The sequence below is a fragment of the Rattus norvegicus genome, chromosome 1 (assembly GCF_021556685.1).
Source record: "Rattus norvegicus strain SHRSP/BbbUtx chromosome 1, alternate assembly SHRSP_T2T, whole genome shotgun sequence".
In the NCBI taxonomy this organism is placed as follows: Eukaryota; Metazoa; Chordata; class Mammalia; order Rodentia; family Muridae; genus Rattus; species Rattus norvegicus.
The window spans coordinates 219,736,962-219,764,570 of NC_141534.1; the positions used below are offsets into that span (position 1 = coordinate 219,736,962).

The 27,609-nt window shown below is 54.5% G+C and overlaps 2 protein-coding genes across 13 annotated transcripts in view; both read right to left on the reverse strand.

Annotated features, from left to right (window-relative positions):
- Positions 1-19,173, reverse strand: part of Myrf (myelin regulatory factor) — a 32,021-nt gene extending 12,848 nt beyond the window's left edge. For 4 of the 11 annotated variants that reach the window (XM_087548988.1, XM_087548978.1, XM_087548967.1 and 1 more), the window contains exons 1-6: positions 18,964-19,173; positions 7,286-7,373; positions 3,436-3,497; positions 2,369-2,648; positions 1,359-1,606; positions 1,154-1,277 (exon numbers count right to left, since the gene is read on the reverse strand). In XM_087548988.1, the coding sequence (XP_087405114.1) occupies positions 1,154-1,277; positions 1,359-1,606; positions 2,369-2,648; positions 3,436-3,497; positions 7,286-7,373; positions 18,964-19,009 (848 nt within the window). In that variant the 5' untranslated portion in view covers positions 19,010-19,173. 11 annotated transcript variants of the gene reach the window in all.
- A 4,375-nt stretch (positions 19,174-23,548) lies between these two features.
- Dagla (diacylglycerol lipase, alpha) overlaps positions 23,549-27,609 on the reverse strand; it is a 56,672-nt gene continuing 52,611 nt past the window's right edge. The window contains exon 20 of one of the 2 annotated variants that reach the window (XM_087563570.1): positions 23,549-26,849. In XM_087563570.1, the coding sequence (XP_087419696.1) occupies positions 25,889-26,849 (961 nt within the window). In that variant the 3' untranslated portion in view covers positions 23,549-25,888. 2 annotated transcript variants of the gene reach the window in all.

The following is a 27,609-nucleotide window of genomic DNA, read 5'->3' on the forward strand; positions in this document are numbered from 1 at the left end:
GGCCCCCCCAGTGCCCTCATTCTGACTCCCCCAACTGCCCTAGAGACAGGGGAGTACTCCGAGTTTGTGACCTCCCCATCAGGAACAGCTGAAGCTTGCCAACTGTCACTGAGACAGTGTCTGGAGCCTTTAGGGCACCTCCAGGGGCAGTAAAGAGAGCACTTGTTGACTTATGACTTGTTTCATTCTCCCTTGGGTCACCATGCATTAGAGGTGCCCACCCACAGAAAGCTGGACAGGAAGAATCCTTCCCCATGTAACAGCAAGTACCAAGGGAAGACCTGGTTTCATTTTTCTTCCCTTACAGGGCCCACCCATCTGTCTGACCTAAGAAAAGTACCAGAAAATTCCTGGGTCACACTGCAGACCTCTGCTGCTAGCTCTCTGGCTTTGGGGCCTAAGTGGGGAGAGAGCAAAGTGCCCAAGGGTCAGGAGGTGTGAATAGAGGAATCTCTCTCCAGATCATAGGGACTAGATCCTACCACAATTGGGCATCCCACCCCATCCAGCCCTGGGAGCTACTAGATAGCCATTCCATAGCTCAGGAAACCCACTTCAGGTCGCCTGTCTCAGCCACTGTCCTGATGAGAGAGCCCCAGCCCCAGTCACCTAGTTCATTCTTGGCTAAGTCCAAAGTACTCGGACTTACTGGGGGGGGGTCACCCTTGGAGACACCCATTGGCCTTCTAGGGGAGGAAGAGGAGTGGTCCCCACTGGGCTTTTGGGACCTGGGAAGCTAGATCCATGTGGTGTTGAGGAAGAACCAGGGACAGCCTGGGCAGTCACAGCCCCCCCACCCCTCCTCCCTCCACAGGGAGGGGGCTGCTGTAAGGGTCCAGCTTATGCTAAACTTCAGACTATCTTCCTGGAATGTAGGAGAACATGAAGGAGGGGCCAGAACACATGTATCCGCCCACTTCTCCCTGACTTGGCTCCAACACCCCTCCCTGGAAGATACCACTACTTAGAGAGACTTAGGCTGACCAGAGGCCCTGGAGCCTGAGCCCTGGGCCAGATTCTTCCCTGAGCTTATTGGCTCTCCTGTCAAACATGATTCTCTTATAAGCAGGCTCCTTCTAGGCCCTGACCGAGGAGTTCAATGGGGTCCTAAGCTGTCCCAAGATGAGGTGGTTAAGTGGCACAGGTCACTCACAGCTCCTTGTAGTTGGCATCATATAGGGTCGCCCACTTGTTCTGCTGATGTGGCTGCCATTTGATAGATTGGTAGTTGGGGTCCAAATAGGAGCCACTGAGGCTATCACTGTCCTGCAGGAGGCCTGGAGAGAAGGAACACGGGTGAGATCTGGGCCCAGGACTTCCAGTTCCCAGCATCAATGGTCAGTCAGTCAGTCACCTACCTGGGGAGGGAGCACCCGGTGGGTGCCAGGGTGGAGTCTGGGCTCGGGCAATGCTGAGGGGCAAGGAGCCAGTGCCAGGTGAGAGTGGGCCCTGAGGCCACGGAGGGGACGGGGCTCTGGCAGGGTGTGGAGGCAAGGCTGTGACAGTCCCAGGTTCCTGCTTGATCATTCCATTCAGTATTTGGGCATTGAGGGTGTTGGGGGGTGATTCGGAGTGCTTCCTCTTCTTAGAGGGGTGTGGAGGGAGCCTGGGGGCACAGAGTTGAGTGCCATGGAGGCTGAGCCCTCTTCTTCTATGCAGTACCCACCCCTCTCCCTCAGGGAGCCCTTAGGTACCTCCCTGTCCTCTACCCTGTCACTCAGTGTTCCCATTCTCTGTCTTTGCCACAGCCTTACCCCTGTGGAGGCAGGCGGGGTCACACTTGATTAGTATGTGCTCCACAGAGCACCTGTGTCACACAGAGCATCCCGCAATTGTCATTCTTAGAAACCTAAGGATCTCATGGGGCGGGAGAGATGGCTCAGCGGTTAGGAGCACTGACTGCTCTTCCAGAGGTCCTGAGTTCAATTCCCAGCAGCCACATGGTGGCTCACAACCATCTGTAATGGGATCTGATGCCCTCTTCTGGTGTGTCTGAAGACAGTGACAGTGTACCCACATACAATAAATAAAATCTTAAAACAAGCAAACAAAACAACCCAAAAACACCCCTAAGGATTTCAGTAAATGGACAGAAAAGCATTGCAGTCTGTGTTAATTCAGTTCCAGGTTTAAGTCTTGGCTCTGCCTTTTCCTAATCCATTACTTGGGAAAAGTATTTTCCTTTCATAGAACTTCAGTTTACCCACCTGTGAATGAGGTAGCTGTCACCAATCAGCTATGGCTATAGGCCTCAAAGCATCATTCCAGTAAGGCCTCTGTTTTCTCTAGGGTCACTCCGTTCCCCCTACTCTCGATGCTCTGACTTCCACCCCACCTTCCCACCAAGGAAGTTCTACCCAAGTCTTACTCAGCTCCGTGCTGTTGCAGCAGCTGCTGTAGCACCTGGGTCTGCTGGGTGTGGTGGAGCTCAGGGGGCACCAAACCCGGCCCCATGGCAGCATAAGGGGGTACAGGGGGCTCAGCCTTCATGTAGATGTCCCGTTGCAGGACAGGGTAGTGAGGTGGGGGAGGCGGGGGTGGCGGGGGGCCTGGCAAGTGAGCTGGAGGTGGGGGCGGGTGTTCCAGGCGGGAAGGAACTCCCACGTGGCAGAGCGTCTCCGGGGTTATGGTGCGCAGAAGATGGGGGTCTGAGGAAGAGATGGAGGACAGGAGTCAGAGACCCGTCTCACCCAATCTCCCCAGGCACAGTATCCTGCTTCTGTGCCTCCTGAGTTGTGCCAGAGGCTGGGTGGAGAGACGGCTGGGTGCTGCCACTGAGCAGGGAAGCAGACTCTGCGACAGAGGCTCCCATGCTAGCCAGTTCTCTCCCCTAGGCTGTTTGGATGAAGCCCCTCAGAAGATCCCCAGTCTTAACTCCTCTGAAGCCTGAGGAGTCTCCTGGAGACCCTAGCCCAGTCCCCCCACCCAGCCTCCTCCATCCAGCAGCTCCACTCCCAGTTCCAGGGGCCAGTCCCCCAGCCTGAGGGGGCTGCAGCTCTCTCTTTGTTCCTCAGGAAGCATTCCAGGGATGTTTCGGTAGGATAAACAGAACTCTTGACCCCTCTTCAGTGTGCCCACGATCATTCTACTCTTGGCCACGTGGGGGCCACTGGGCCCCTCAGCCCCCTGTAAAGGTGAGCCCAGCAGCAGCCTTCCTCAGCTGTCCACTTACCGCCAAAGGGCGCGTCCATGATGGTGCAGGGGGGCCAGACGGTGGCATCACCAGCAGGGACACTTATTCTGAGGCAGGACCGGGCTCCCCACCCGCCCATTGGGGAACAATAGCCAGCGCCGAGGAATATTTGACCAGCGATAATCTGATCCGTTGGGCAGCCGCTGGCCCCCTCCCTCCCTCCTCCCTTTCTCCCTGATAAGGCTGCACCAACCACTTGCCCAAACCCAGAGGGGGAGGGTGGCACTGCCCAATGGACTCACCATTCACCTGCTGAGGGGAGTAGGCCTCAGAGCCTGAGTCTGGGGGCGAGTCTGGCAGTGTGCTGCAGGGGGCCGGAGGAGGGAAAAGGTTGGCCCAGCAGCTGAACCCCCAGACCCAACCTTCAGGCCAGGCAGCTCCTCTGGTGGGCAAGGTTGCCAAGACCCCACCGCCCCCATTCCGTGCCAGAGACTGAGACCATTGAGATCTCTTCGAATCTACCCCATCGCTGCCCACCTGTCCTAGAGCCCTGGCAGGATCCAGGGTTTAATGTGGGTGAAGGACTTCAAGATCCTGCCCTGGCTCTTCAGACCTAATAATGGTTATTTGTGGGCCAGTGGCCAGGTCTCTGGTGGTGGCACTGGGATTGAAAGACCCCACTCCCCTAGACCGAGGAGCTAGGCATCTGCCTCTCTTGAGCACCCACCAAAGCTTCCAGCTTCCTGGAAATCCTAGGACCCGGGGGCTGGGTCCGAGGAGGTTCGGTGGGTCATCAGGAGCTGCCTTGCCAGAGGCAGGTGTGGACTGGGCAGGCAGCCAGTAGTTCTGGGCCTGGGCTCTTTTTTTCTTGCAAGCTTTATTTTATCAGTGGTTCAGGCAAAAGAACAAACTCAAGCCCAGAGGTCAACACGTCCTGTACAAAACATGTACTTGCCGAGAGAGAGAGAGAGAGAGAGAGAGAGAGAGAGAGAGAGAGAGAGAGAGAGAGAGAGAGAGAGAGAGAGAGGAGGAAGAGGAGGGAGGGAGGAAGGAAGAGAGGGAGACACAGAGAGACCCAGAGGCTGCCCAGAGACCCAACTTTTGGTCATCTCCACATCTGGAGAGACTCCCTTCCATTATGCCCAGGGACCACCAGAAAGGCTCCAGGGCCATCATGGACACATTCCTGCTCTGACTGCTGAATTATACTGCATCCCTGGACAGGCAATGGCCACTTCTTCCCACCTCCTTCCCTTACTTGTGGAGGCCTCACTACATCTCTGAAATTGGTTCAAGAATAAGGACCCTGAGGGGTTGGGGATTTAGCTCAGCTGTAGGGCGCTTGCCTAGCAAGCGCAAGGCCCTGGGTTCGGTCCCCAGCTCCGGAAAAAAAAAAAAAGAGAAAAAAAAAGAATAAAGACCCTGAATCTGGTGCAGACATGCACCCCAAGCTACGCAGGAAACTCAAGACTGAGGGTCACAAGTTGAAGGCCTGTCTAGGCTGGTAAAACCGTCTCAAAAAGTTAAAAGATGGGAGGCTAGAGAGATGGCTCAGCAGTCAAGAGCACTAAACATTCTTCCAGAGGACCAGGGTTCAATTCCCAGCACGCACATGGCAGCTCACTGCTGTGTGTAACTCTAAGATCTGACATCCTCACACAAGCATACATGCAGGCAAAACAGCGCGCGCACACACACACACACACACACACACACACACACACACACCACACATGCACACACACACCCACCAGACAGACACACACATGCACACACATGCACACACACTCACATGCACACACACAGACACAAACAGATACACACACCACCCAGACAGACAGACAGACACACACACACACACACACACACACACGTGAGAAAAAAAGACCCGTGGTGTAGCTTGGCAGTTGAGCCCTTGCCTAGCATAGATGCAGTGCTCTTGGGTTCAATCCTTAGAACCACAAGAAAATATAGACCCTAAGCCTAAACCTGTGGTGACACACACCTTAATCCCAGCACTTGGGATGCAGAGGCAGATCTCTAAGTTTGAGGCCAGCCTGGTCTACAGACTGAGTTCCAGGACAGCTGGAGAAACACTGTCTCAAAAAAGAAATGTGACCCCTAAAACTAGGTTTTCTAAGGATATCATGGAAAGGTGACAGGATCAGGCCGCAGATCCATTGCTATGGCCCAGTCCCTGGGCAGACCCAGCTCTGTCCCACTCCAAGCCCATCCCCCACCTGCCCCGGGCACTCCTTTCCTAACAGTGTTCTTGGGCTCCTCCGATAGGTCAAGGTCTCTCACACCTGCCATAGAACATCCAGCCCACGTGACCCTGCATTCTTTCATATTCTCACCTGTTATTTCCTCTTTGGAGTGAATTATTTTACTTTGTATGGTGCTGGAGAGGGAATCTAGACCACTAAGCAGCACTCTCAGCCCTGCGACACCTCTATACCTCTCTCCTCACCCACGATGGGGCGGGCATAGAACAGAGCCTAGACAGGGTACCTAGACTCTGGACAAGCTCTACCAAGGCCACCTGGAGCTGGATCAGGGGAAAGCCAAGGAGCTCTCTTGTGCCTGCTAAACCTAAGCTATTTCCCCTCCACCCTCAGGCAGCCTGACTTTTAGAGACACCCTCAAGCAATCAAAGTTTGTCCCTGGCACTGTGTGCCTGGCCTCCAGTATGATCACCATAAGCCAGGTACTTAGGGGTCCCTGCTCACAGTGTTGAGTATCTACCCAAAACTTCCTCTCTGCTCTCTCCCACTTAATTTCCACCATGAATATGGGGCTCATTCTACAGATGAGGACCCCCAGCCTCTGGCATTGGTCACCAAGCCCAGAGGCTGGCAAATGGCAGAACCAGACTGATGCCCGCCCACTGCATCACCTATGAATCCTGTAGCTTTACTGTACCTAATGACAAGACCTGTGCCCTGCTTCACTGAGGTCTGTGGAGGGCCTGGTTAACCCTGGCTCTGGGTACATTCCCTTGAGCACTGCTCTGGAACAGTGGTTCTCAACCTGTGGGTCTTGGCCCCTTTAAGGGTCAAATGACCCTTTCACAGGGGTCACATATCAGACATCTGCATATCATATATTTACATTAAAATTAGTAATGGCGGTGGGATCACAGTTATGAAGTAGCAACAAGAATGATTATAGCTGGGGGGGGGGGGGTCACCATGACATGAAGAACTGTATTAAAGGGTCACAGCATTAGGAGACTGAGAACCACAGAATCTGGAGGCTGGCCGGGCAATGGCTGCAGGTGGTCAAAGCTAGGCACAGGATCAGCCCTGGGCCAGGACATCAGTGTGGTCTCAGAGGGATGAGGGAGCCCGGCAGGAAGAAGCCTCCCCAGGATGTAGCTCCACAAGGCAAGGGCAGAGCTGAGGTACGGGCAACAAAGTGTCGGCGAAATGCTCCATGGGTAGATGGGCAAGGAGTGTGCTTGAACGCCCCGCGACTGTGCATACGTGGGGTAGGGTTCCTGTGAGTGACAGTTGGGTTCCCAAGCCTCTCTTCTTCTGTCCCTACATTGCTTTGAGACTTTTCTGGCACCACCCTACCACAGTTCTCCTCTGAGCCCTGATCCTCACTGCCTCAGAACAAAACATGGAAATCTCTCATCAGCTTGCTGTCACCCCTATCTGAACCTAACCATAAAGGAGTCGTCATTTAAGTGCTTCCTACTGAGTCCACAGGCCAACCTCTGCTGGACAGTGGCCACTGTGCCCCTAAATCCTGTCCCCACCCACTCCCTGCCCCCACTCACCCTGGGGCATAGGGAGCCTTGGGCTCTGCCTTGATGGGAGGCCCAGAGCCCCCCAGGAAGGGCTTAGGGGCGGTGCCCATGCCGTTGTTGTTGTTGCAGTTGAGTGGGGTGCCGTAGGTCGGGGGTGGGAGGGGGCCATGGCGCCCAGGGGATGGTCCGCTCCCAGGGGGGCTCAGATGGTGGAGCCCGCTGGAGCCGGGAATGGCCGGTGGCCCGTGGGGGAAGGAGGCAGTGCTGGCTGGTGCAGAGATCTCAGGGAAGCAGCTGCGGGGAACGGAGGAGCTCAGCCCCCAGGTCCCCAGGCCTGAGGGGAAGTTCCGTCCCCTCCCTCAGGGAACTTCCCAAAGGTCTCAGATGAAGTGACTCACAGGTCAGAGGCGTCCTCTTTGCCAATGTACTCCTCCAGGATACTGGTGTCTATATTGGAGGGCTCCAGGGCACCGCTGATGTCGTGGCCTGAAAAGTAGGGGCAGCTGGTTTTAAAACAGCTCCCTGAAGACCCCAGGCGAAGGCCCACCAGCCTTCCTCAGGCTAGGCTCTCTGAAACCTTTGACCTAGCTCCCCTCTATGTATGGCCCTTCACTGTCCACCCCTTGTGCCCCTCCAAAACTAATGCCTGTCCACAAACCTCAAGGATACCCCCAGTTTCCCAGGCCAGGTGGTCAATAGCCAATGTATGGGTATGGGGTATGGGGACAAGAGAAGCCACTCTTGTCCTTTCTTTAGCCTCTCATCTGGCCTTCTACCTTACAGAGTGCTCCAAGAAGCAAGCAAGGTGATGCCACCCCAGGATGGACCCATTCGGACCTAGAATGACTTTACTGCCCAGGAGACCCAGCCTTGAACACACAGAAGCATGAGGCCTGGCTGTGCAAAACACACATCCTGGGGCCCAGGAATCAAGGAATCACTGATCCCCAGGCTCCAGCTTCAGGAAGAGCCTGAGATCAGGATTAATAGTGTCAGCAAGGCCCATCTCTCGTGGCTAGGCCGGCTGCCTCTGTGATGAGATGTGGTGCTCAGCTCCAACACTCCAGAGGAGAGACAAGGATGAGGGAGGGAGTTTGTCCTGCTTCAAACAGGAAGGAATAGTGGCTGGAACTCTGCTCCTCCACCTCCCCCTGATACCCTATTTACAACCTTCTCCTGGGCCCTTCCCCGGGCCTCGGCCCCCTGAGGGGGAAGGATAGAGAAAAGGCAGTCCAGGGCTCTAGGTTTCCTCGCCCAGGGTCACCTTGAGGGGCAAGGAGGGGGGTAGCCAGAGGGAGAAGTGATAAGGGGGCTGACGTGAGAGATGCGTCAACCCTGATAATGGAGGACACCCCACCCACGCTGCAGATGTGGGCTGGCCAGCTCCACTGAGGCAGGAAGGACCCTCTAGACTCTAAAGCCTTAAATCCTGGGTTGGCACCTGGAGTCCTCCTTTGGGGAGCTTGGCAACAGGGCTCCGACTGGTGAGGGACAAATCCCATCCACCTCCTGTTGTGTGACCTCAAGCAGGCCATCCCCTCCTTGGCCTCAGTGTCCTTAAGAAAGTGGGGTGAGCAGCTGTTTCATGGGGCGACTGTGATAGCTGCAAAGCTATAGATCACACCGCACCCAGCACACAGTGGGAGCCCTGCAAATGGAGGGGCTGGCTTCACCTCCCGAACCCCAGCACCCTGGGGTCTCTGAGCCCCCAGCCCAGGCTTCTTCCTGGCCCCAGTCTGGCATTTGAAGAATGCTGAGCCCCGCTTAGGTGATTAATGAATTAATGAGCATGAGCTGCTAAGCCTTCCTAGGAGTCACACGCTGCCTGTGCCCCTTGCTGACTCCCCCACCCAGGCTCACTCCGGCTGAGAACAGAGGGCACCCACCCACCATGGATGGTCTTGCTGGCCGTGCTCTGTGGGGCTGTACATGGTCAGTCTGTCTGCCCAAGTTCCAACCCCACCTCACTCGTTTCCGGTAGCCACAGATCCCAATAATTGAGGGTCTACTGTGTGCCACACTCATCACCCGGTTTATGATATACGAGGCATTCTGCCAACTTCGCACACACCGTGTCACATAATCCTACCAACCCATCTTACTAGGAAAATGACATTGTTGGTGATGGCAGGTCATAAGGAAGTGTCTAGGGCTGGAGAGATGGCTCAGTGGTTAAGAGCACTAACTGCTCTTCCAGAGGTTCTGAGTTCAATTCCCAGCAACCACATGGTGGCTCCCAACCACCTGTAAAGGGATCCCATGCACTATTCTGGTGTGTCTGAGACAGTGACAGTGTATTCATATAAATAAAAATAAATAAATCTTATAAGGAAGTGTCTAGCAGTCCTGAATTCACGCTGTGCTGGTGAGAGTGATGGAGACTCATGCTCGGGTAAGGCACTGCTTAAGTATTGACACATTGAATTTCACCGCTCAGCCATTCCCATGTGCTGGGTGCTACTATCTCTGTTTCTGTTGTTCAGAAACTTCACTCCTCGCTCTGAACAAAGCCACACAGGAAAAGGAGCCGATGTGATCCCACGGAAGAAGGTGTAGTTGCTGTTTCTGTGTCTTTCCCCAGCCTGGTCCCTGCCCCACAGCATTGCTGAAGATTTCTGAGGAAGGAAGGAGGAGAGCCTAGAGCCCAACCCCCACACTGCCCCAGCTGCTGAAGCTGCAGGTTTTTGAGACTGAACTTGGCACCTTGGGTGAGTGATGAGCTGATGCGGTCATGGGCTGCTGTTTATAACCATCCTCGCCCCTCCTCTTGGAGCTCCTCCTTCCCTGGCCAGGAGCACTCCTAATCACCCCTAATCCTGCTGTCCACCTCCCCCGGGGGATGGGGCCTTCAAGCCCAGGCATCCTGGGAGACCCTAACAAGAACCAGATGTGGCTAGGGGAGGAGGGACCCTCTCGTGCCAGGGTCCAGGAGGACGGAGGGGGGAGGAGGAGGCTGATGGCAGAGTGAGGTGGGTCTAGGGCTCTGGAAGGGGAGAAGCTGAGGCTTCCTAAGGCATGCAGGACCCCCCACCTCCTTCTCCCCACACTGCCCAGACTCCATGCAGGGGTGCTGACGGACAGTAGAGGTCTGTGTAATGGAGGGTTGCAGGGGCCTGGGGATCTTGAGGCTGAAACAGGGACCCAGGAGAGGGCACAATCCTCAAGGTACACTACAGAAGTGCTGCCCATTGCCCAAAGAACAGAGAAACACTGGGTCCCAATGAGGAGTTGCCTCAAGGCTGGTAGACTCAAGACCAGATCTCTCTAATCCTCAAGACCACCTGGACGGTGAACTTTGGACTGCCACCGGTCAGAGAGTGGTACCCCAGTGTCACCGAGCAGTATCTGTCCTCCTCCTCCTCCCCAAATCCTCCAGCAAATTTGCCCAGCAAATGATAAACCCAGAGCTCCTTTGAAAAGCCTGACAGTGTCCGTGTTCTGCTTTCCCTTAGCCTCCTCCCCTGTGGGCTCTCAGGAGCCAGGCTTCTACTTCCTTCCGGTAAGAGACAAACATACCACCCACAGGGACTTTGCATATGCTGTTTCCTTTACCAGAGAAAGCTAATTCCCATTCTTTTGCAAGTTTCTATTATCCAACCCAACCCCCAAGACCTTCAGGACTTCCTTTGTCCTCTTGTACTTTGCCATCAGGCTGTCTACCGCTCAGACTGGCTCATACCTCCCTGGGGAAGGTGGGTGCCCACAATCTGACGGCCACGTTCTAAAGAGCATCTCTCCAATAAAGCAGATGGTGCAGATGAGACGGCGGCCGAGAGTGGGTATCTTGCCTATAGTTCCAGGGCGGGGACTGGGCTACGGCTCCATGCTTTGTTTTGGATCCAGTATACCATAGTCATGGACAAAAACCACAGTACATGAACATGACGATGAGCCGGGGACTAGAGGTGACTTTGCCAGGCCTGGAGACTGTGGGCAGACCATGAAGGACCTACAGACCAGGGTTAGACAGGGCCTCTCCAGGTCCCACACTGTCCTGCAGAGGTGGCCCCCCCAGGAGCACCACACTAATTAGGGCCTTTATTACCTGCTAGAAACAAGCACCAGACTCAGAAGAGGCTGTTGCTTCCCAGGCAGGCTAGGGTCCAAGCTGTGGGAAAAAACGGTTTCCTCTTTTCTCCTCCTTCTTTTAAGACCACTCATCAAGGAGGACCAAAACACCCAAGCCAGGTGCAGCAGGCAGTGACCCAGGTGGTCCCTCCACCCTGAACCCCTCCCTGTCCCTGTCCCCCTTCTCATCCCCCCCACCCCCCACAGCTGTGGCTGCTGGCTGAGTCTAGGCCATTGTCCTGGCGGGTGGGGAGGGTGGAGACACAACACAGTGGGAGTCTTGTACCCTGCCTACCCCCTCCCCTGCCCGTCAATGGAGTACTTGTCAATTCATACCCCAAACATGGCGGAAATCCCGTCAGCCACGTGGCCATGGACAGGGTGGGCTGATCTGAACTCAGGGTGGCCAGGGCATCAGGGCTCAAGGCCCTGAGTATCAACCTCAGGTGTCTGAACCTGAGGATACCTTGGCTCCATCAGTGACTTGATGTCTGTCGGATGCTTGTCACCTGGGCATCCTTGTCATCCTGAGAGGCCTGGCTGCTAACATGGGCCTCAGCTTAATTGTAGAGTGACTCCTTGACCTTGCTGACCCTCAGCAGCCTTCTCCACTGAGTGTACATGGTAGCACCCCAGAAAGCTATCCCTTGGTCAACATAGCATCCTGTTTCTCCATTTCCAGTGTCCCCACTCCATTCCTGCCCTCCTGCCTCTGCTCAAGTTTTCTTGGTGCCTTTGAGCTCTTCTGTACCTTTGAGTTTCTGAAGGCCCCTGCCTGCCCCTCAGTCCCTGCAGGTGTGTGACCAGTACTAGTCTGCTTCTCCAACATACCCCAGTCGGGATGCCTTCTCTGCCTCCCTCCCAGCCTGCAGACAGTCTTTCCCGGTCATCCAGCCACAGAGGACTTCCAACGCTATGGTCTGTCTCCCAGGGTGAACTAAGGTACAAGCTCCCTCCAATCAGCCCACAAGGCGGTGAGACACAGTGGGTTGTCACAATTCTCTGACCTAGACGTTCTCTTTTCATTGATACTCAAAGCCGCTGGTTGACCCTGTTCAACCTTCCAGTTGCGACTAGGGCTTTCTCAATTGAATGCCTGCAGTTTGGCTGGGCAAGCAGCTCTGCACTGATACATCAGGTTCTCAGTCAGTTTGGGTCCCGCAGCCACACCTGAGAGCAGTGCAGCTCTAGTCCTAGCGAATCCTCAACCCCAAGTCACGGCCATCCGTGTCCCTCCCAGTTGCTCACCAGACTCAGAAGAGGCACCGTGGCCTGATCCGCAGCACCAAAGAAGTGGGTGTGGTGGAGCAGGCCTGTGAGTCTAGCACTCCAAAGGAGAGGCAGGAGAAGCACAAGTTCAAGGTCATCCCCAGAAACATATGAAGTTCAAGACCAGTCTGAGCTACAGGAGACCCTGTAGCTTGTCAGTTGACTTCGTCCCTTAGAATGTCAAATGCACGTGGCAGGAGGTGTATGTCTCTTGTCTCTGAACACTAGTACTGTGCTTGACGCACAATGGGGGCTTGAGGAGACCTTCCTGAGTAAAGGAAGGAGCTCCAGTAGAACATGCAGTGTATGCTGCCTGTCTGTTGGACTGTATTCCTAAGGGTCATGCTGGCATGTTAACACAAAGCAGCAGGAGTACTTGATAGAGACCCAAGCTTTCCATGCTGCGGGAGCCTCCCACAGTATTCGTGGTGGGTCCGCCCTGGTTCCTGTGAGAAAGGGTTAAAGACACCAGGCTGGGTTCCTCTTTGCCCTTGGAGTTAGAGCCTTGTGACCCCAAAGTGAAGAGCAAGCCTCTTAGAACAGTGTGGGTTTCCTAGGAATCGGCTGTAGATGGGTTGGCTTCAGGAACCTCTTGGTGCTGAGCTCAGATTAGGTTATCCTGAGTACAAGGGTTTGGCTGTGTGGGGATCAGGGGAGGATGCAGTTATAGCCCAAAGGTAGCTGAGAGTCTGGATCCCCTGGAAGAGCAGAGTTTCTGAAGGCAGGCTAGGGGTGGTGCAGAGGACTCTTCTGTTTCTGGTGTGGAGTTGGGGGGAACCCAGGCAACTGTGACTTGGACTTAGGGATTTGGTGGGGCAGCATGTGTATGCCAGCAAGGCAAACACTACCAACTATGCTACATCCCTAACCTTTCTGCTGCAGTTTTAAGGGCGCAAGGCAAAGCCTTTGGCACACGTCTATGGGTCCGAGTTTACATCTCAGCATACTTACCAAGCATGTCTTCAAGAGCTCACGCACACAAGTAAGACTGGCCCAAAGCAGGCTCCACCACCACCCCTCCCAGACACAGGTTCATATTTGAGTCAGGGTCCCCACAGTACAAGCTTCTGTCGTTTTCTTTCCTCTGGTCCCCCACGGTCCAAAGTCAGACCTTTCCATCGGCTGCAGCTGGACTGAGATAGGACTAAACACGTTCATGTCACTGGCCCAAGTCCCCCAGAAAGGCAGCTCCTTGCCTCACTTGGTGAGCAGTTTAGAGGCCACAAACCCTGCTGCTACAAGTAAAGGAAAGGCAAGGCACCAGGCACAAGGACAAGCTGAACATCATACAAGCCAGTGGGGGCTCTGGAGCCAACTGTCCCACCCGTGAGCTTTACTCGTCTGCCTCTCCCCACTCCTCCCTTCCACTTGGTACTCTTTGGGTCTCCCTGTTGGCACCTTGTAGCCTGGATCATTCAACTGAGGGCTGTGTGCTCCAGAAAGACCAAGGTCTGGGTAGACATCTTTCATGGCTATCATCAGGTCAGGCCCTGAAGTACAATGAAAACCCCTTCCCTACCTACCCCAGAAGAGCTCCGACTGTGGCCAGAATCCCATTCCTGCTTCTACTGCTACCTGCATAGTATGGTCCATCACCTTCAGCCCCTTCCTCTTGGAAAGAGGCTGTACGAACTGTCTTGGTACTGTGGTAAGGACTGCACATCTGTAGAATATTCTAGCCAGGATGCTGTACACAAAGACCAAGGGTGGTTTCTTTCTGTTTCAGGGAACAAGCTCCACATCTCTGGGATGGAGGAGGAGGCGGGTATGGCTGGTAGGACCGGACCAAGACCTGACACCAGAGGAAGCAAAGCTAGGTCTATCACAGTACGTTTGCCCTAGCATAGAACACACTCATCAGGTTATGACTGCCATTATCCCAGAGTAAGGATCCCAAAGAGGGTGAGGGTCTTTCTCAAAGCATACAGTGCTGTCAAATATGAGCCCAGGTCTAAGGCATCAACCTACAGGGTGAGTAGATTGACAGTCCTGAAGATGGGCACAGCCACCTGTCCTAGGCCATACAAAGGGTCTGTGCAAGCCCATGGGAGGTAGATTAAATAAGGCTAACATTCATGGAGCCATATACAGATCCTACCCAGCGCCACAGAAGCTCTGAGAGGTGACCATTAACTAGTTCAGTTGTGTGCCCTTTTGACAGCCGAGACAATAGAGCCCAGCCAACTGTACTGACAAACGCAAGAGAAGGGCCATGTGGATAACAGGGGCTAGCTGCAGACCTCTCTACCTACTAGTGTGCACACAAAATCCTCCAATCAACCATCACAGCTCCTGCTCAGTGGGCCACTGACACCCCATGATAATGGCCAGAGGCTTTGAAATGGGAGACTAGCCACCCCAACCGAGGGAAACTGAGGTACAGTGGAATGCCTGAAGCCTAGCTCGTGAGTAGGAGGAAGGGAAGGCAGGCTGCCTACTCAGGGCGGGGCCACCCCAGTTAATAATCCAGTTAATGATTTCTGCTTTGTTCTTATCAGGGAGGGCAAAGTCCGAGGGCAACAGCCAATCAGCAGCCTAGCTTGGTGGTTACCCAGTAGCTTCCGCTGCCAGCCCCCAACACCCCAGAGCTGTAACCCTTTGAGAGTTGTCTGAGCAGGTCTCCCAGGGAGATGCCCTTCTACCCAGAGTGGTCTGGCCCCAAATAGCCTTCTTGGCCTACCGAAGGCCTCCAGGGGTACACTATTCAGAATCCCCAGACTGAGGAAAGGTCTAAGGCCATATACATGGATAGATCAATCATGGTCATCATTGGCAGGGAACATTTCCTGCCTGCCCTGTGCTATGTGGCTCTGTGATAGGTGTGGAGAAATAGGGATGAGTCAGACCCCTGGACTATCTCTCCCCGCCTACCTGGCTCAGGGTCTGAAAGGGTGGGCCTAGCCATCAGCTTACTACAGCTACTGGGGCTGGACCGAAGACTGGTGGGACTGGGGGTAGGTAACCACATCCTCAGGGGGATTAAGAAAAGCTTACATAGGGTGGCTCCCCACCAACCTGCTCCTGGGTACATCACCAGTGACAGGTAAGTGACAGAGGCCATAGAGCCACCCCCATCTCACAACCCAGCTATGCAGATGGTGGGTGGCTTCCTCCCTTCTGAGTTACCAGGTAACCTCCACATGAGACTCCTGCCCTCTGGAAAGGATGAAGGATGCCATCCCCAAGTGGCTGTTCCTCCTTGATGGCAGAGGAGGAAGCTGGAGCCTGAAGTCAGTCTAGACTACCACCCAGCTAACCTTGTCTCTCAGAACCTCAGTTTTGGCCCCTGGGAAATGGATCCATTCCCATCCTCCCTCCCTCTTCCTCCCACCCAAAACTCTGTCTACCTTGTGCATCCCATCATAAACCATGAATTAATGTTAGTTGCCTAAGAATGGTCCAATTAGACCCCTACTCTAAACTGGGTGGTGGTGGTGGATGCCTTTAATTCCAGCTCTTGGGATACAGAGGCAGGTGGATCTCTGTGAGTTTGAGGACAGCCTGGTCTACAGAGTGAGTTCCAGGACATCCAGGGCTAAACAGAGAAACCCAGTCTAAAAGGAGAGGAGGAGGGGGAGGAGGAGGGGGAGGAGGGGGAGGAGAAGCGCAGCAGCTCCTACTGACTTACCCTACTAGGAAAATAGGAGAGTATCATTCCAGGCTCACCCTTGGGTTCAAAAAGAGTGAAACTCAGGCCTCCTCCTCCAGCCCTGAAGGCTTCCAAGGCTCGCATCAGTCCCTGACCCCTCAGTGGGCTATTCACACCTGATCAATCCCTTCAGTATCCAAACTACTCCCTACATAAAATTGCTCTGGGGAACAGTAGCTAGGCAACACGAACTGCTAGCATCACCACGAGCAAGCCTCCACCCAGAGTCCTCTGTTCATACTCTAAAATGCCTCCTTCCCAGGATTGGGACAGAACGCTATAAGATCTGGGGGCACCAATGGAGACCTCTGCCACTGACTTCTATGTGCCAGGTGAGAGAAAAAAAATCACAGAGAGGCTCTGCTTAGGATCACACAGCTCTCAGTGTCCCAGCGTGAATCCGTCTTTCGAGGTCTTGGTCAAGTCCTGACATGGTCCTGCTCCATCCCTGACTTAGTTCTAAGAGGTCAGGACCCCACTGATCAGTGGTGGAGAAATATACCATCCCCCATACCCAGTTACCTGCTGGGAGCCAATGCATCCTGCCTGGAGGGTCCACTCTACGGGGCTTGTGCCTCCCACTCTGGACTGCTGGTGCCTATCTCCAGGGGATTAACTGGGCAGTCACGGGGACCCAGCTGTACCAGCCTCCAGGGGGGACGCTCTGTCCCAGCCTCCCACCGAAGGCCCAAAGCGCCTTAGCCCCCAGTCTCACTATCCACCCAGAGCAGGGCAGGACCTGCCCCTGTGTGCTGAGCTAGAAGGAGCCATGACAGAACAGACTCTTTCAATTGCTCCTTCAGCAAGGGTCAGTCTGTCTCCCAGGCCAGAACCCAGACCAGGGAGATTTCTACCCACTGCCCTGAGAGACTGGCTGAGGCCATGTGGGAATCTGGATGAGGACTCAAGAGTCGCCATTTGAGTGTGAGAGCACACACTGTCACTGGGGGCTGAGAAATGACTCATCGACTCATCGCATCCATAAACCAAGGTTTCACACTTTCTCCAGGGGCAGGGTGCACTCGTACGCTTGCTCCCTCAGGCCTTTCACCTCACAGTGAGAACCTCCATCGTACCACCCAGTGGATTCCCTGCCAAGGCCTTCCCTTCTCAGACAGCCAACCTTACAGTTCTTGACCCAGGTGTCCGCCCACCCTGCCCCTATTCCCAGGCTCTGGAAGACTGGCCCTCCTGAGCAGGCCCCACACCCCGCCTGTTCCCCACAGACATTCTTGAGTCTCCTCTTATCTCTCTGGAGGGAGCAGCACAGCCTCCCTGCCAGGCAGCCGCATGGCTAAGCTGTGGCGTCAGCCTTCCATCCACCCCCCCCCCTCAGGCCAGGAGGGAAAGTTTGGCTCAGAAATGAGGAGCCCAGGCCAATTAGGCCCACCTCTGTGCCCAGAGCCCAGGTGGGGGGGGGTGAGGGGAGGGAATTTAGGGATACTTTCAGAAACCAAGGAGTCCTGCTTCACCGGTCACTAAGGGCACCAAGCAGGCACAAGGCACCCCAATCAGTACTTGTACCCAACAAGGACTACTAACTTCTCTCCTCTCCTAGGGTCTTTACTCACAAAGTCCCTGAGCATTCTTAACCTTATTGCACAATGTTGGGAAGCTCCCAGAGAGCTCCTAGGATAGAGGGGTGCTGTCTAGCACCCTCAAATGGCATAGCTGCCTCTGACTTGATCATTGAATCTAAAAGCATAGCATTTTGGGGCCTCAAGACCTGTTCTGCCTGGGTTCCGCATCCTAGAGTGAAGTTAGCTGAGACTTGGGGCTGTCCCCTCCTGGGCTGCTCAGCAAATAGGAGTGGACAAAAGTCCACTCTGTGGTTCCCCAAGTCACGGAAAGAGAAACAAACAAATCCTCCTCTTGTTCAGGAACTGGGAACTGGGCTTTAAACTTGGGTCTTGATTTCCATCCTGTAACTCACAGGCCCAGCCTGCTACGTCTAGGGCAACAGGTTCTGCTCATGGAAGCCTCTTCCAGTACTTTAGGAGCAAGATGTCAGCTTAGAGACTAGGATGAAGGTAAGGCTCCCAATGTAGTGGGGGCAGATACAAAAGCGGCTCCAGTGTCTGGCCTCATGCTCCAGTAAGGGTCTGAGAAACCCAGCAGGCTGGGAGATGTCAGCCTGCACTTCCCCTCCCCCTCCCACACCAGTCCCTTCCCTCCTGAACCCAGCTTTCAGGGGGGAGGGGCGGGGGCCGTTCAGGAAAAGCTGAGGCGGTATTTAGACTAGGAACAGACTCTAAAATCAATGCGGGGGTGAGGAAAATATATATAATGGAGCGTACTGGAGAAGTTCAAGTCAAAGTAAGGGGAGCCAGGTCAGCTCCTGGGTCAGGTGTGAGGGACCCAACCTTAAGGCACCTCATAGGGCTGATGGGGTGCAATTTACAGCACTGGAGGTCTCCTAGGGCAGAGGTAGCTGGTGGCAGAGACGGAAGTCAGCTTCAAGGGGGTTCCATCTCTAGGAAAGCATACTAGAGAGAGTCCTGCCCACGTAAGGAAGCAGTTAGCTGCTTAAAGGAGAATTTCAGCCTTACTGGATGGAGGAAGCAGCATTGCCCAAGACAGGTGACAGTCTGCAAGGATGTCTCAGGAAGCAGTCAGGAGGTCCCTGCTCCTAGGAGGTAGGCTAGGCTCAGGGGTCCCAGCCTTAAGGGACAAGGGAAGTCCCAGGATAGGTGGAGTAGCAGGCTGGCATGGATGGAGTATAGCGTCCTTAGACTACAGAAGTGTGCTGAAGATTGGAGTTATCATCACTCAGAGAGACTACAGGACCCGAAAGGCTTCAAGGAGCCGAGCACGGAAGGGAACCCATCCCCAAGGAAGTTGAGTGTTGGAGGCCAATTCGGGAAACTCAAGTCCAACCGGAGTGGGCAGACACTTCCTAAAGACTCCCAATCTCGAAGCCATTCATCTCGCTCGAGGTTGCCAGTCTGGGGTAGAGTCCCAGCCCAAAAGGAGGCTTTCTGTGGGGTCCTTGAACGGAGGAAACCCCATGGGAGTCCTGTTCTCAGGGAGATCTGCTGGCTTATCTCAGAGCAGAAGGTTGATCGCCTAGTCAGCCCCGCGGTCTCTTACCTTCGAAGAAGCGCTGCAGCGCTTCGGTCTCGTCCACCACCTCCATGGCCCGCCTGCCCGGCGCGTGCGCTCCGGCCGCAGCCCCGCTACAGCCTGGCCCGGGGGCGCGGCATCGCCGGCGCGGCCCGCGCGACAGTCCCGGCTGGGCTCCCTGTACAGTCCGGCCAGGCTCGCCTCACGCTCGCTACCCGCAGCCCTAGCCCGGCCTCCGCCTGCCCCGCGCCCCGCCCGCCGCCCGCCGCCCTCAGCGCCCTCTAGCGGTACGCCCGGAGTCGCAACCTCGGGCAGCAGGGAGCTGCGTCGCCTGCAGGGGGCGCTCGACGCGGCGGCGGTGTCTGGGTACTGCGTTGCTTTAAAGTCGTTGGGAAGCAACGCGAGGATCAGTCGCTTTTCATTCTTTGCTGGGATAGGTAAGGTTCCAGATTATGAATCTGAGGGTTTCCAGAACCAGATCTCAGAGATGGCTCCTATTCCTTTCGGGACTCACCCTATCCCAGAGAGAGCAACGTGCGGGCACCAAAAAAATGTATTGTGCTAGGCCTGCACGGAGTACCCTGTAGATGTTATTTCTGTTAATCCTGGCAGGTCTTTATTAAGGAGGAACATAGCCCCCGCCAAACGCACCAAATCGCTGTAGGTCTTGCTGTTCTGAAACTCACTGGTTTGGCCTTAAACTCAGAGAGAACTGCCTTCTTCTGCCTCCCCAGTGTTGAGATTAAAGGCATTCGCCACCTCGCCCATCTGGAAGGAACCATTACAATTTGCATTTACAGATGAGGAAACTGAGGCTTAACGAGTGCCCGGCTAGGGAAGTGCTTGTTTACAGAACTTTCTGGATTGATGGAAATACTCTAGGTGTTGTCATCAGTGGCAGTGAGCATCTGAAATGTGGCTCTGGCGACTGAGCACCTGACTTCCCAGCTTCGTTTTATTTTAATTATTCTGAGCTTAGTCACATGTGGCCATGGTGATATTGGGCAGTACAGGTGGAAAAGTTCAAGGTCAATAGGGTTCAGAGTTTAATGAGAGTCACTCTTTATTCCTCGAGTCACTTTTCCCCTCAAGACAGGGTTTCTCTGGATAGCCATGGCTGTCCCGGAACTCACTCGGTAGATCAGGCTAGCCTTAAACTCAGAGGTCTGCCTGCCTCTGCCTCCCATGTGCTGGCATTAAAGGTCTGTGCTACCACCACTCAGAAAGAGTCACACTTACTCTCTGCTGCCCTACCTGATGTTTAATCTGAAATCGTGTGAGGATGAAGCCATTCCCTCTTTTGTTTTGACTCTCACTTCCCCATTACCCAGCATCTCTCTTAACGATTCCTCTGCAGTTCTCCCAAATCTTCATAAAGCAGAAATCAGATCATACCATGCCTTCGATAAAACCAGTGGTTTCCCCTTGCACTCCAACATCTAAACCTCTTGCCCTGGTTTCTCAGACCTTCTCTACTTGAAACAATGACCTCAGCTTCAACTGCTTTCTCCGGGGCTCACTAAACCTTTGCTACCAAGACCTTCTGCCATCACCCAAACAGGCCAGGCACACATCTGCCACAGGGTCACGGCAAGTGTTAGCTCAATCTGTGATGGTCGTTCCCAAAAGGCTAGTTCTTCTCAGCCACCAGGCCTCAGTGCACACATCAGTATTCTATCCAAAGCAGTTTACTGCACCTCAGCCTGCCTCGCCTTCACTGGGACGGAGCTTTCCACATAGTTCCCACTATTCTCCTTGAGGAGGGCCTATGAGGGCACTGCTAACTTCAACACCAAAATAATAATAATAATAATAATAATAATAATAATAATAATAATAATAATAATAATATCACGCAGCACAGAGAAGGTGCTCAAAAAGTCCAAGTATGAAGAATGGCATCTGCAAACGTCAGAACCCTAGATCTAGGATTCCAGAATCCCAGACCCAGTAAATCATCTCACTACAGAGTGGTTTGGTGCATATCCTCAGAGAACCCTTAGGCATAGGCAGTCAGAACCAGAAAGATTTACCCTGCTGTAGCACTGTCTGGGAAAGATGAAACCGAGCGGCCTTCCACAGCATGGGGGACACCCCTGTAATCAAGGTACTGGAAAGGCTGGGTCAGGAGGGTTGCAAGTGCAATGCCAGTGGGGGTTACAAAGTAAGGTCCTGTCTCAAAACAACACACACACACACACACCAACAATTACAGCCCAGACTGCTGGGAAAAACTTACTATAAAATCAAGATACTAATCTAGCTAGCCTAAAACTTTTGACTCTTCCTGGCAGTGGCTGCCAAACTAAGGTGAGGTACAAGCCCAGCTTTGCAGGTAGTTGAAACCCCATGAGCTCTCCTATCGCCCCATCTTCCTCCCTCCTTCTCAGTGGCCAGCATGGGGGGAAGGGCAGCCAGAGCCTGAGCTCCAGATGTGGCCCAGTCAGCAGGCTTGTGGTAGCCCTCCGAGGAGGGATTGGGGGAGGGGATGCCTAGGCTGGCGGGTGCCTCACAATGAGGTTTTGTCCCTCTGGGGGCGGTTCTCAGAGCTGCCTCTCTTAGGTATATAGAGTGGGATTTTGCTGGAGGCCCAGCTGTGGGCACTAACCACAGCTCCCTCTTTCCAGCCGGGGCCCCACCGAGGGGGGAGGGGGCCACACTGAGCGCTCCATTCTTTTCCAGCTTATGCATCCAGAGGTTTGTCTCCTCTGCAGACTCCCCGAAGACAATTGTTATTCTGCACTCCAGCCCCTCCTCCAACCAGGGTCAGGCCTGCCTACAGACAATGTGAATACCCAGTCAGACCATGCAACTTTCAAAGATGAATTGATTTCCTGAGTTGCTTGGGACCACTAGAGAAATAGCATCCCTTTGAGACCCCAGCTACCCAAAGATCTTTCCTGCATACTTCACACCTGAGTTCCACACCTAAATGTCTACTGTCTAAGGGTGGGCTGGTGGCCTCAGTATTCATCTTGTCAGTTCCTCAGAGGCTGAGGCTTGAGGGGGGGAGGGTCTGCCATTATCAGGATGATGAATAAACACTTCTTTAAAATCCAGCGTAGCCCAGGGGTTAGTTAGACCAGGCAGAATGCAGGGCCCTTTTAATCTCAAGGAAACTGGTCCAACTCAGGGAACTCAGGCCCTGCCAACACCCCTATTCCACTAGGCCACAGACCAAAACAACAGTCATACCCAGGGCCTCTGGTGTCGAAAGACTCAGGTGAAGGAAGAGGCTTAGACGCTATGATGAAGTTGGGGTCCAGGCACAGGTGGGCCTACCGCACAGCAGGGAGGTGCTGGGCTGCTAAAGGAGCCTAAAGGAGGCTTTTGTACCAGATTTTGTCATCTGTGGAGACACTCATCAGCTCTGTGACTCTAGGCAAGCCACAGTATCTCTCTGGTCATTTGCTCTGCTTCTCCATTACGGCCAGGACCATTTACAGACTAGTAAGAGGGGACACCACTATTAGGTGAGGGTAGCAGGCTAGGAGGAAAAATCTCTGGATTTGGTCCTACATCTGTCTGTACCTCTGGTATAATCCAGAGCGGGCTGTTTCCTCTGCTATTCAGAGGTTGGGGCTTGGGGCGGGGGCATCAAGGTCAAGAGTGCTAGCCCTTCATCACGTGGACTGATACTAGACTTGGGGCAGTCTGAGTGGGAAGGAGCTCACGGCAAGGCTTGGCTGGGCATCGACACCAGGCTCTGCAGGCCAGAGTGGGACTAGTTGGAGAAACAGTGCCCCCTGCTGTGCGGAAGATCCTGGGCCAGAGGCTTGCCGGATGCTCAGCACTTCCTGTCTACCCTCTCCTGCCATTTCCCAGCCCCAGTGCTCAGGGCAGAGGTCTCTGTGGCTGCCCAGATGTTTATAGTCCCCCAGAGACATCCTTAATAGAGCTGGTGGCTTCACACTTCCATGCTACCTCCCTGGAATCCCCATTCCCGCCCTAGCTCACAGCATGGGGTGGGAGGCAGAGGGTGGGTGGACATGATGGAGCCTGGTATTCCAATTGCTGTCCAATTGCATCTGGGGCAGGCTACCTGCTTTTGAGTCCCAGAGTCTAGTAGGGCAAAGGGACTACATGCTTCAAGGGCACAAACCCTTCCCCAAAACATCTCACACGGGCAGGGCTCCACGAGTGTCTGCTCTCACACACGTGGGGACTTCTGCTCACTTGATAGAACTCAGTGCTGTCCTGGGCCTGGATACTGACATGGCAGGACACCAGTGAAAAGCACAGGGCCCTCCCTAACTTAGTGAATATCGCCTGTGTCTGGTTTTTAAGTTTGTATTGTGTTTGTGCACTTATTTGCGGGGAGGTGGTGCATGTGACAAGCATGCGGACAGTTCCCTGGGAGTCACTTCTCACCTACCATGTGACTTCTGGGAATCGATCTCAGGTGGTCCAGCTTAATGACGAGTGCCTTGACTTACCTGCTAAGCCATCTTGCTGGCCTAGCACTTACATGTTAACAAAACTTTGGGAACACGAAAGACTGATCCTCAAGTTTTCCCTTTGGCTTGTCTAGGAATGGTCGCAGAGGTGCACACTCCCTTACCCTGCTGCCTCCACCCCAGCTGAGGGAGAGAGACCACAGGAGACAGAGGCGTGCTTCTACATTCAGTTTATACACAGCTCTATACAATATACAGAAAACTTTATATACAGATATATTCATAGAATAAGCTATATTAATTTGTCTCTTCTCTTTACAGCGATATTAGTGTGGATCTTTCATACATTAGGTACAAAAAGGTCGTGGGAGAATGGCACGTGGAGTGCAGAGGGTGCATGGGGGGCTGGCTGTTCACTACTAGTTGCATATGGAAGTCACCCAGATCCCTGGGAGGACAGGCCAGCACACGGCTGGGAGAGCTTGTGCTGCGGGTCTGGGGGACAGTGTGGGGGATCAATCTGAACTGGGATGAAGGGGGTGGCTCAGACCCCCCCAGAGGTGGCATGGAGTGAAGGGAACGTGCATCAGGGAGGGAACAGGGAGGGGTGGGCTGGCCCTTCATGTCTAGGGCTGAGTCCAAGCCTGCCCCAGCCCCAAGCCTGTAACACAGTATGGCTGCAGCCTTGGGGGTGGGGGGATGTCCCTGATGGCTCAGTCCTGGGCATAGGGGCACACCCCAGAGGGACCCCCCCAGACCTACCCTGACAGAGAAAAAGAGTTAAAAGGCCAGACCCACAACTCTCCTTGTGCCAGCTGGGGTACTTGCTGGGTTATTCCTCTGATTTAAGATTTTTGTCTAATATTTGAGTTCTAAGAACCAGTGATTTTTTTTTAATTGTATTTCTGTGCTAGGCTGAGGCACTGCCTTGGCAGGGGACAGGGTGACCAGGAGTCAGTTGGGGATGGGGGAGTCACAGAGTAAGGGGAGGCCCAGCTCCCAGGTCTCTGGCCTCATCTGTTAGGGTGGATAGCTATCCAGGCCACCCCAGCTGTGGGGGTTAAGAGTCAGGACTCAGGCCCGGATACCAGTGATCATGAGGTGGTCAGGGGAACCTAGGCAGCTCAGAGAGGTTGGGAGTGGGGCTGGAGTGGAAGGGACCATGCTTCCAAGGAGACAAGGGCACAAGGGTGGGCAGTTGCTTGCCTGCACACCCCAGTGACTGGCTTGTCCCAAGTCTTCACTTCACAGGCTATATTCTTGTCAGGTTAGGAGGAGCAGGAGGCAGGCAGCCCTCTGCAGCCCCTTTCCTCAGGAGTGGTGCACATTCATGCACATGCACACACACACCTGACACTACCATGCACAACCTCCCCCTCCCCCCAGCCTGGGGAAAGGGCTGGGCTCCTACCTCCTGAACTGCTTCTCCAAAGCATAGGAAAACCTATGAAGGCCTCAGGCTAACCTGGGACAGCCCCTGAGTCCCGGACCCCTCCCCTTGGCAGTGGGCAGGGGTTTCCAGCCAGGTCCCAGAATACCCTACTCTTGGCCCCTCTTCTTATGGGCAGGACACAGTGGGGAGTTGGAGCCCAGACCCAGAAAGGAGTGAGGCAGCCAGGAGAGCAAGTGGGCAGAGGCGTGTTTGGTTTCAGACCCCAGGGCCCAGAGCTGCCTAGGCATGGTGGGGGGTTAGAAGGGGTCAGGCAGGACACCAAGGAGACAGGGCTTTGGATGCCTTCTTTCCTCCCAGGGCCCTGACTCTGCAGCCAGGGGTGATGTCACAGGAGTGTCCACCACCCTTTGAATGGTCAGAGTCCTGGGAGTAGAAGGTGAGCCAGGAAGCCAGGAAGTGGCAGGTAGGCAGGCAGGCCCAGTGGCCAGGACCCATGAAGATAAGGGGCACCAGGCAAAGAAGCGGCATCCCTGACCCCACCTCCCTTCAGGGCTCCTCTGGTCCTCAGGTCCCACTCAGAGGGGATAACTAAACACATGATTGGGAGTTGGGGCTTATGAGCTCAGGATACAACCTGAGCCAAGCCCAGCAGATTCTGTAAACATACCCAGCACTGCGGACCACCTTGGTGGGGATTACCCCAGGGGGCTGGCCTGCAGGCACCAGATCTGGGGGAGAGTGGCCAGGGCAAGGTGCCAACTTGAACTACATGTGAGGACATGTGGGGGTGGGGGCTGCATTCTGCCACGGTTCCAGGAGAGTAGCAGTGACAGGAAGCTAGCTTGCCTAGTGCCATACCAGAACAGAGATACCATGCTGCCCACACAGAGGAGTCAGGCCGAGAGGGCTGAGGACTGACCATCCAACCTGAAATCTCCTCCCTGTTACCGAAACTACCCCCGCTTTTCCCAGACATCTTGGTTCTGGGGGTCCTAGGCTGAGGTAGGGATGTGGACCCCCTGCTCAGCAGCAGTGCTTCAGGGCCTGAGACCATTTGGCCTCTGGGAGCCTCTCCCCACAGCTACTGGGCCCTGAGCAGCCATTAGGTACCCACAGGGCCTTGAGTTCTGGTTGGGGAGGAGCTGACGACCACTGCCAAGTGCTAGCGTGCTGAGATGACCAGGTCATCCTGCTTGGTAGGGCTGGCCCCATGGCCTGTGGGGGTGGAAGTCCGGATCTTGTCTGTGGCCAGACACTCCTGGCTGCTGAGGCCCGTGGGTGTCAGGTCCATGAGCTCCCCTGAGGAGCTGAGTGGGAAGGAGGGTGAGAGTGAGATGCCAGAGGAGGGTTCGGCAGATCCTGCAAAGAGCCTGGGGGGCTTGGGTACCAGATTGGGCTCAAACTGAGCCCGAAGCAAGATTTCCTGTTGGCTGGGGGACTTGGGGCCCTCTGTGTAGTCACTAGTGGGGCTCTCAGGCACCATCATGCAGTACAGGTCCTGGAAGGAGCTGCTCTTGCTGTCCAGGTTGAAGAGGCTGTCAATGAACTCAGCGAATTCTAGCACCTGAGGGCTGGGCGAATCCCCCAGGCGCCCATTGTGCAGTGCCAGCTCTCCTCGTGGGGCCACCCCACCACCCTCACTGCCACCGGCTGCCTCCTCCTCGTCATTGGCTGCACTTGGTGGTCGCTCAGGAGTCACACCCCCGCTGCCTAGTGCTGCCTCCAGGGGTTGGGTGTCCTGCGAGTGCTTGGACAGACTGTCAGCTGCCAGCAGCTCTGTGCGGGAGCTGAGGGATGGGTTCTCCTCTGGAATGGCTGGGTCGATGTAAAACAGGTGGCCCTCATCACGCTCCAGTACTGCATGGAGGCTGGGTGAGCCTCTGATGCTGCGGAAGCCTGAGGAACGGCGTGAGTCGAAGCTGTACAGTGACTCAGTGTCTGAGAGGCTCTCCATAGTGGCCAGTGGTGCCCGCCGGGACTGCAGCTCCGCGGCCAGTCGTTCCTGGGTGGACAGCAGCAACAGCTCTACAGGGTCTTGCCGGGCTGCTGAGGCAGCAGCCACTGGGGACAGCAGCCGTCCTTCAGAGAAGCCCTCTAGACTCATCTCAGACTGAGACTTGCTCCTACAGAACGAGCGTAAAAGAAGGGTAAGAATCAAACCGCAGATGAGACTTCCCTACTTCCCAGGCTAGAAGGAAGAGGGGACAAAGACAGAACTGCTGAATAGTTTGGGGCAGGGAATCTTGATTTGAAAACTAGCTCAGAGTCTGGAGAGATGACTCATTGCTGTAAAAAGCTCTGGTTGCTCTTCCAGAGGACCTGAGCTCTATTGCCAGCTCTGACATGGTGGCTCACGACCATCTGTAGCTCCAGTTCCAGGAGAGCCAACACCCTCTTCTGACTTCCAAGGGTACCAGGCACAAGAAGCACAGGCATACATGCAGGCAAAACACCATACACATTAAAAGAAATTTAAAAATACACAAAAATAAGGGTTGGAGATATGGCCCAGAGTTATGAGTGCTTCCTGCTCAGGCCTGGGTACATGAGTTCAGACTCTACCATCCACGTCAGGCAGCTCACAACCCCAGTAACTCTAGTGCCAGGGGATTCAATGCCCTTTTCTGGCCTCCATGAATGTGTGCGTGTGCATGCACATGTGCGTGCGCACATACACACACACACACACACACACACACAGATACATAGACACATGCACACAGATAAATAATAAAAATAAATCTAAAATATAATAAAATAAAACCAACTCATAAGCTAAGGTAGAAAACAAAAGGCAGAAGCTAGGTGGACAGATACGGAGTCTCTGAAAGGCTTAAAACCCCACCAAAAGCATTAAGATCTCTAGAGGACTCTGGGTCCTAT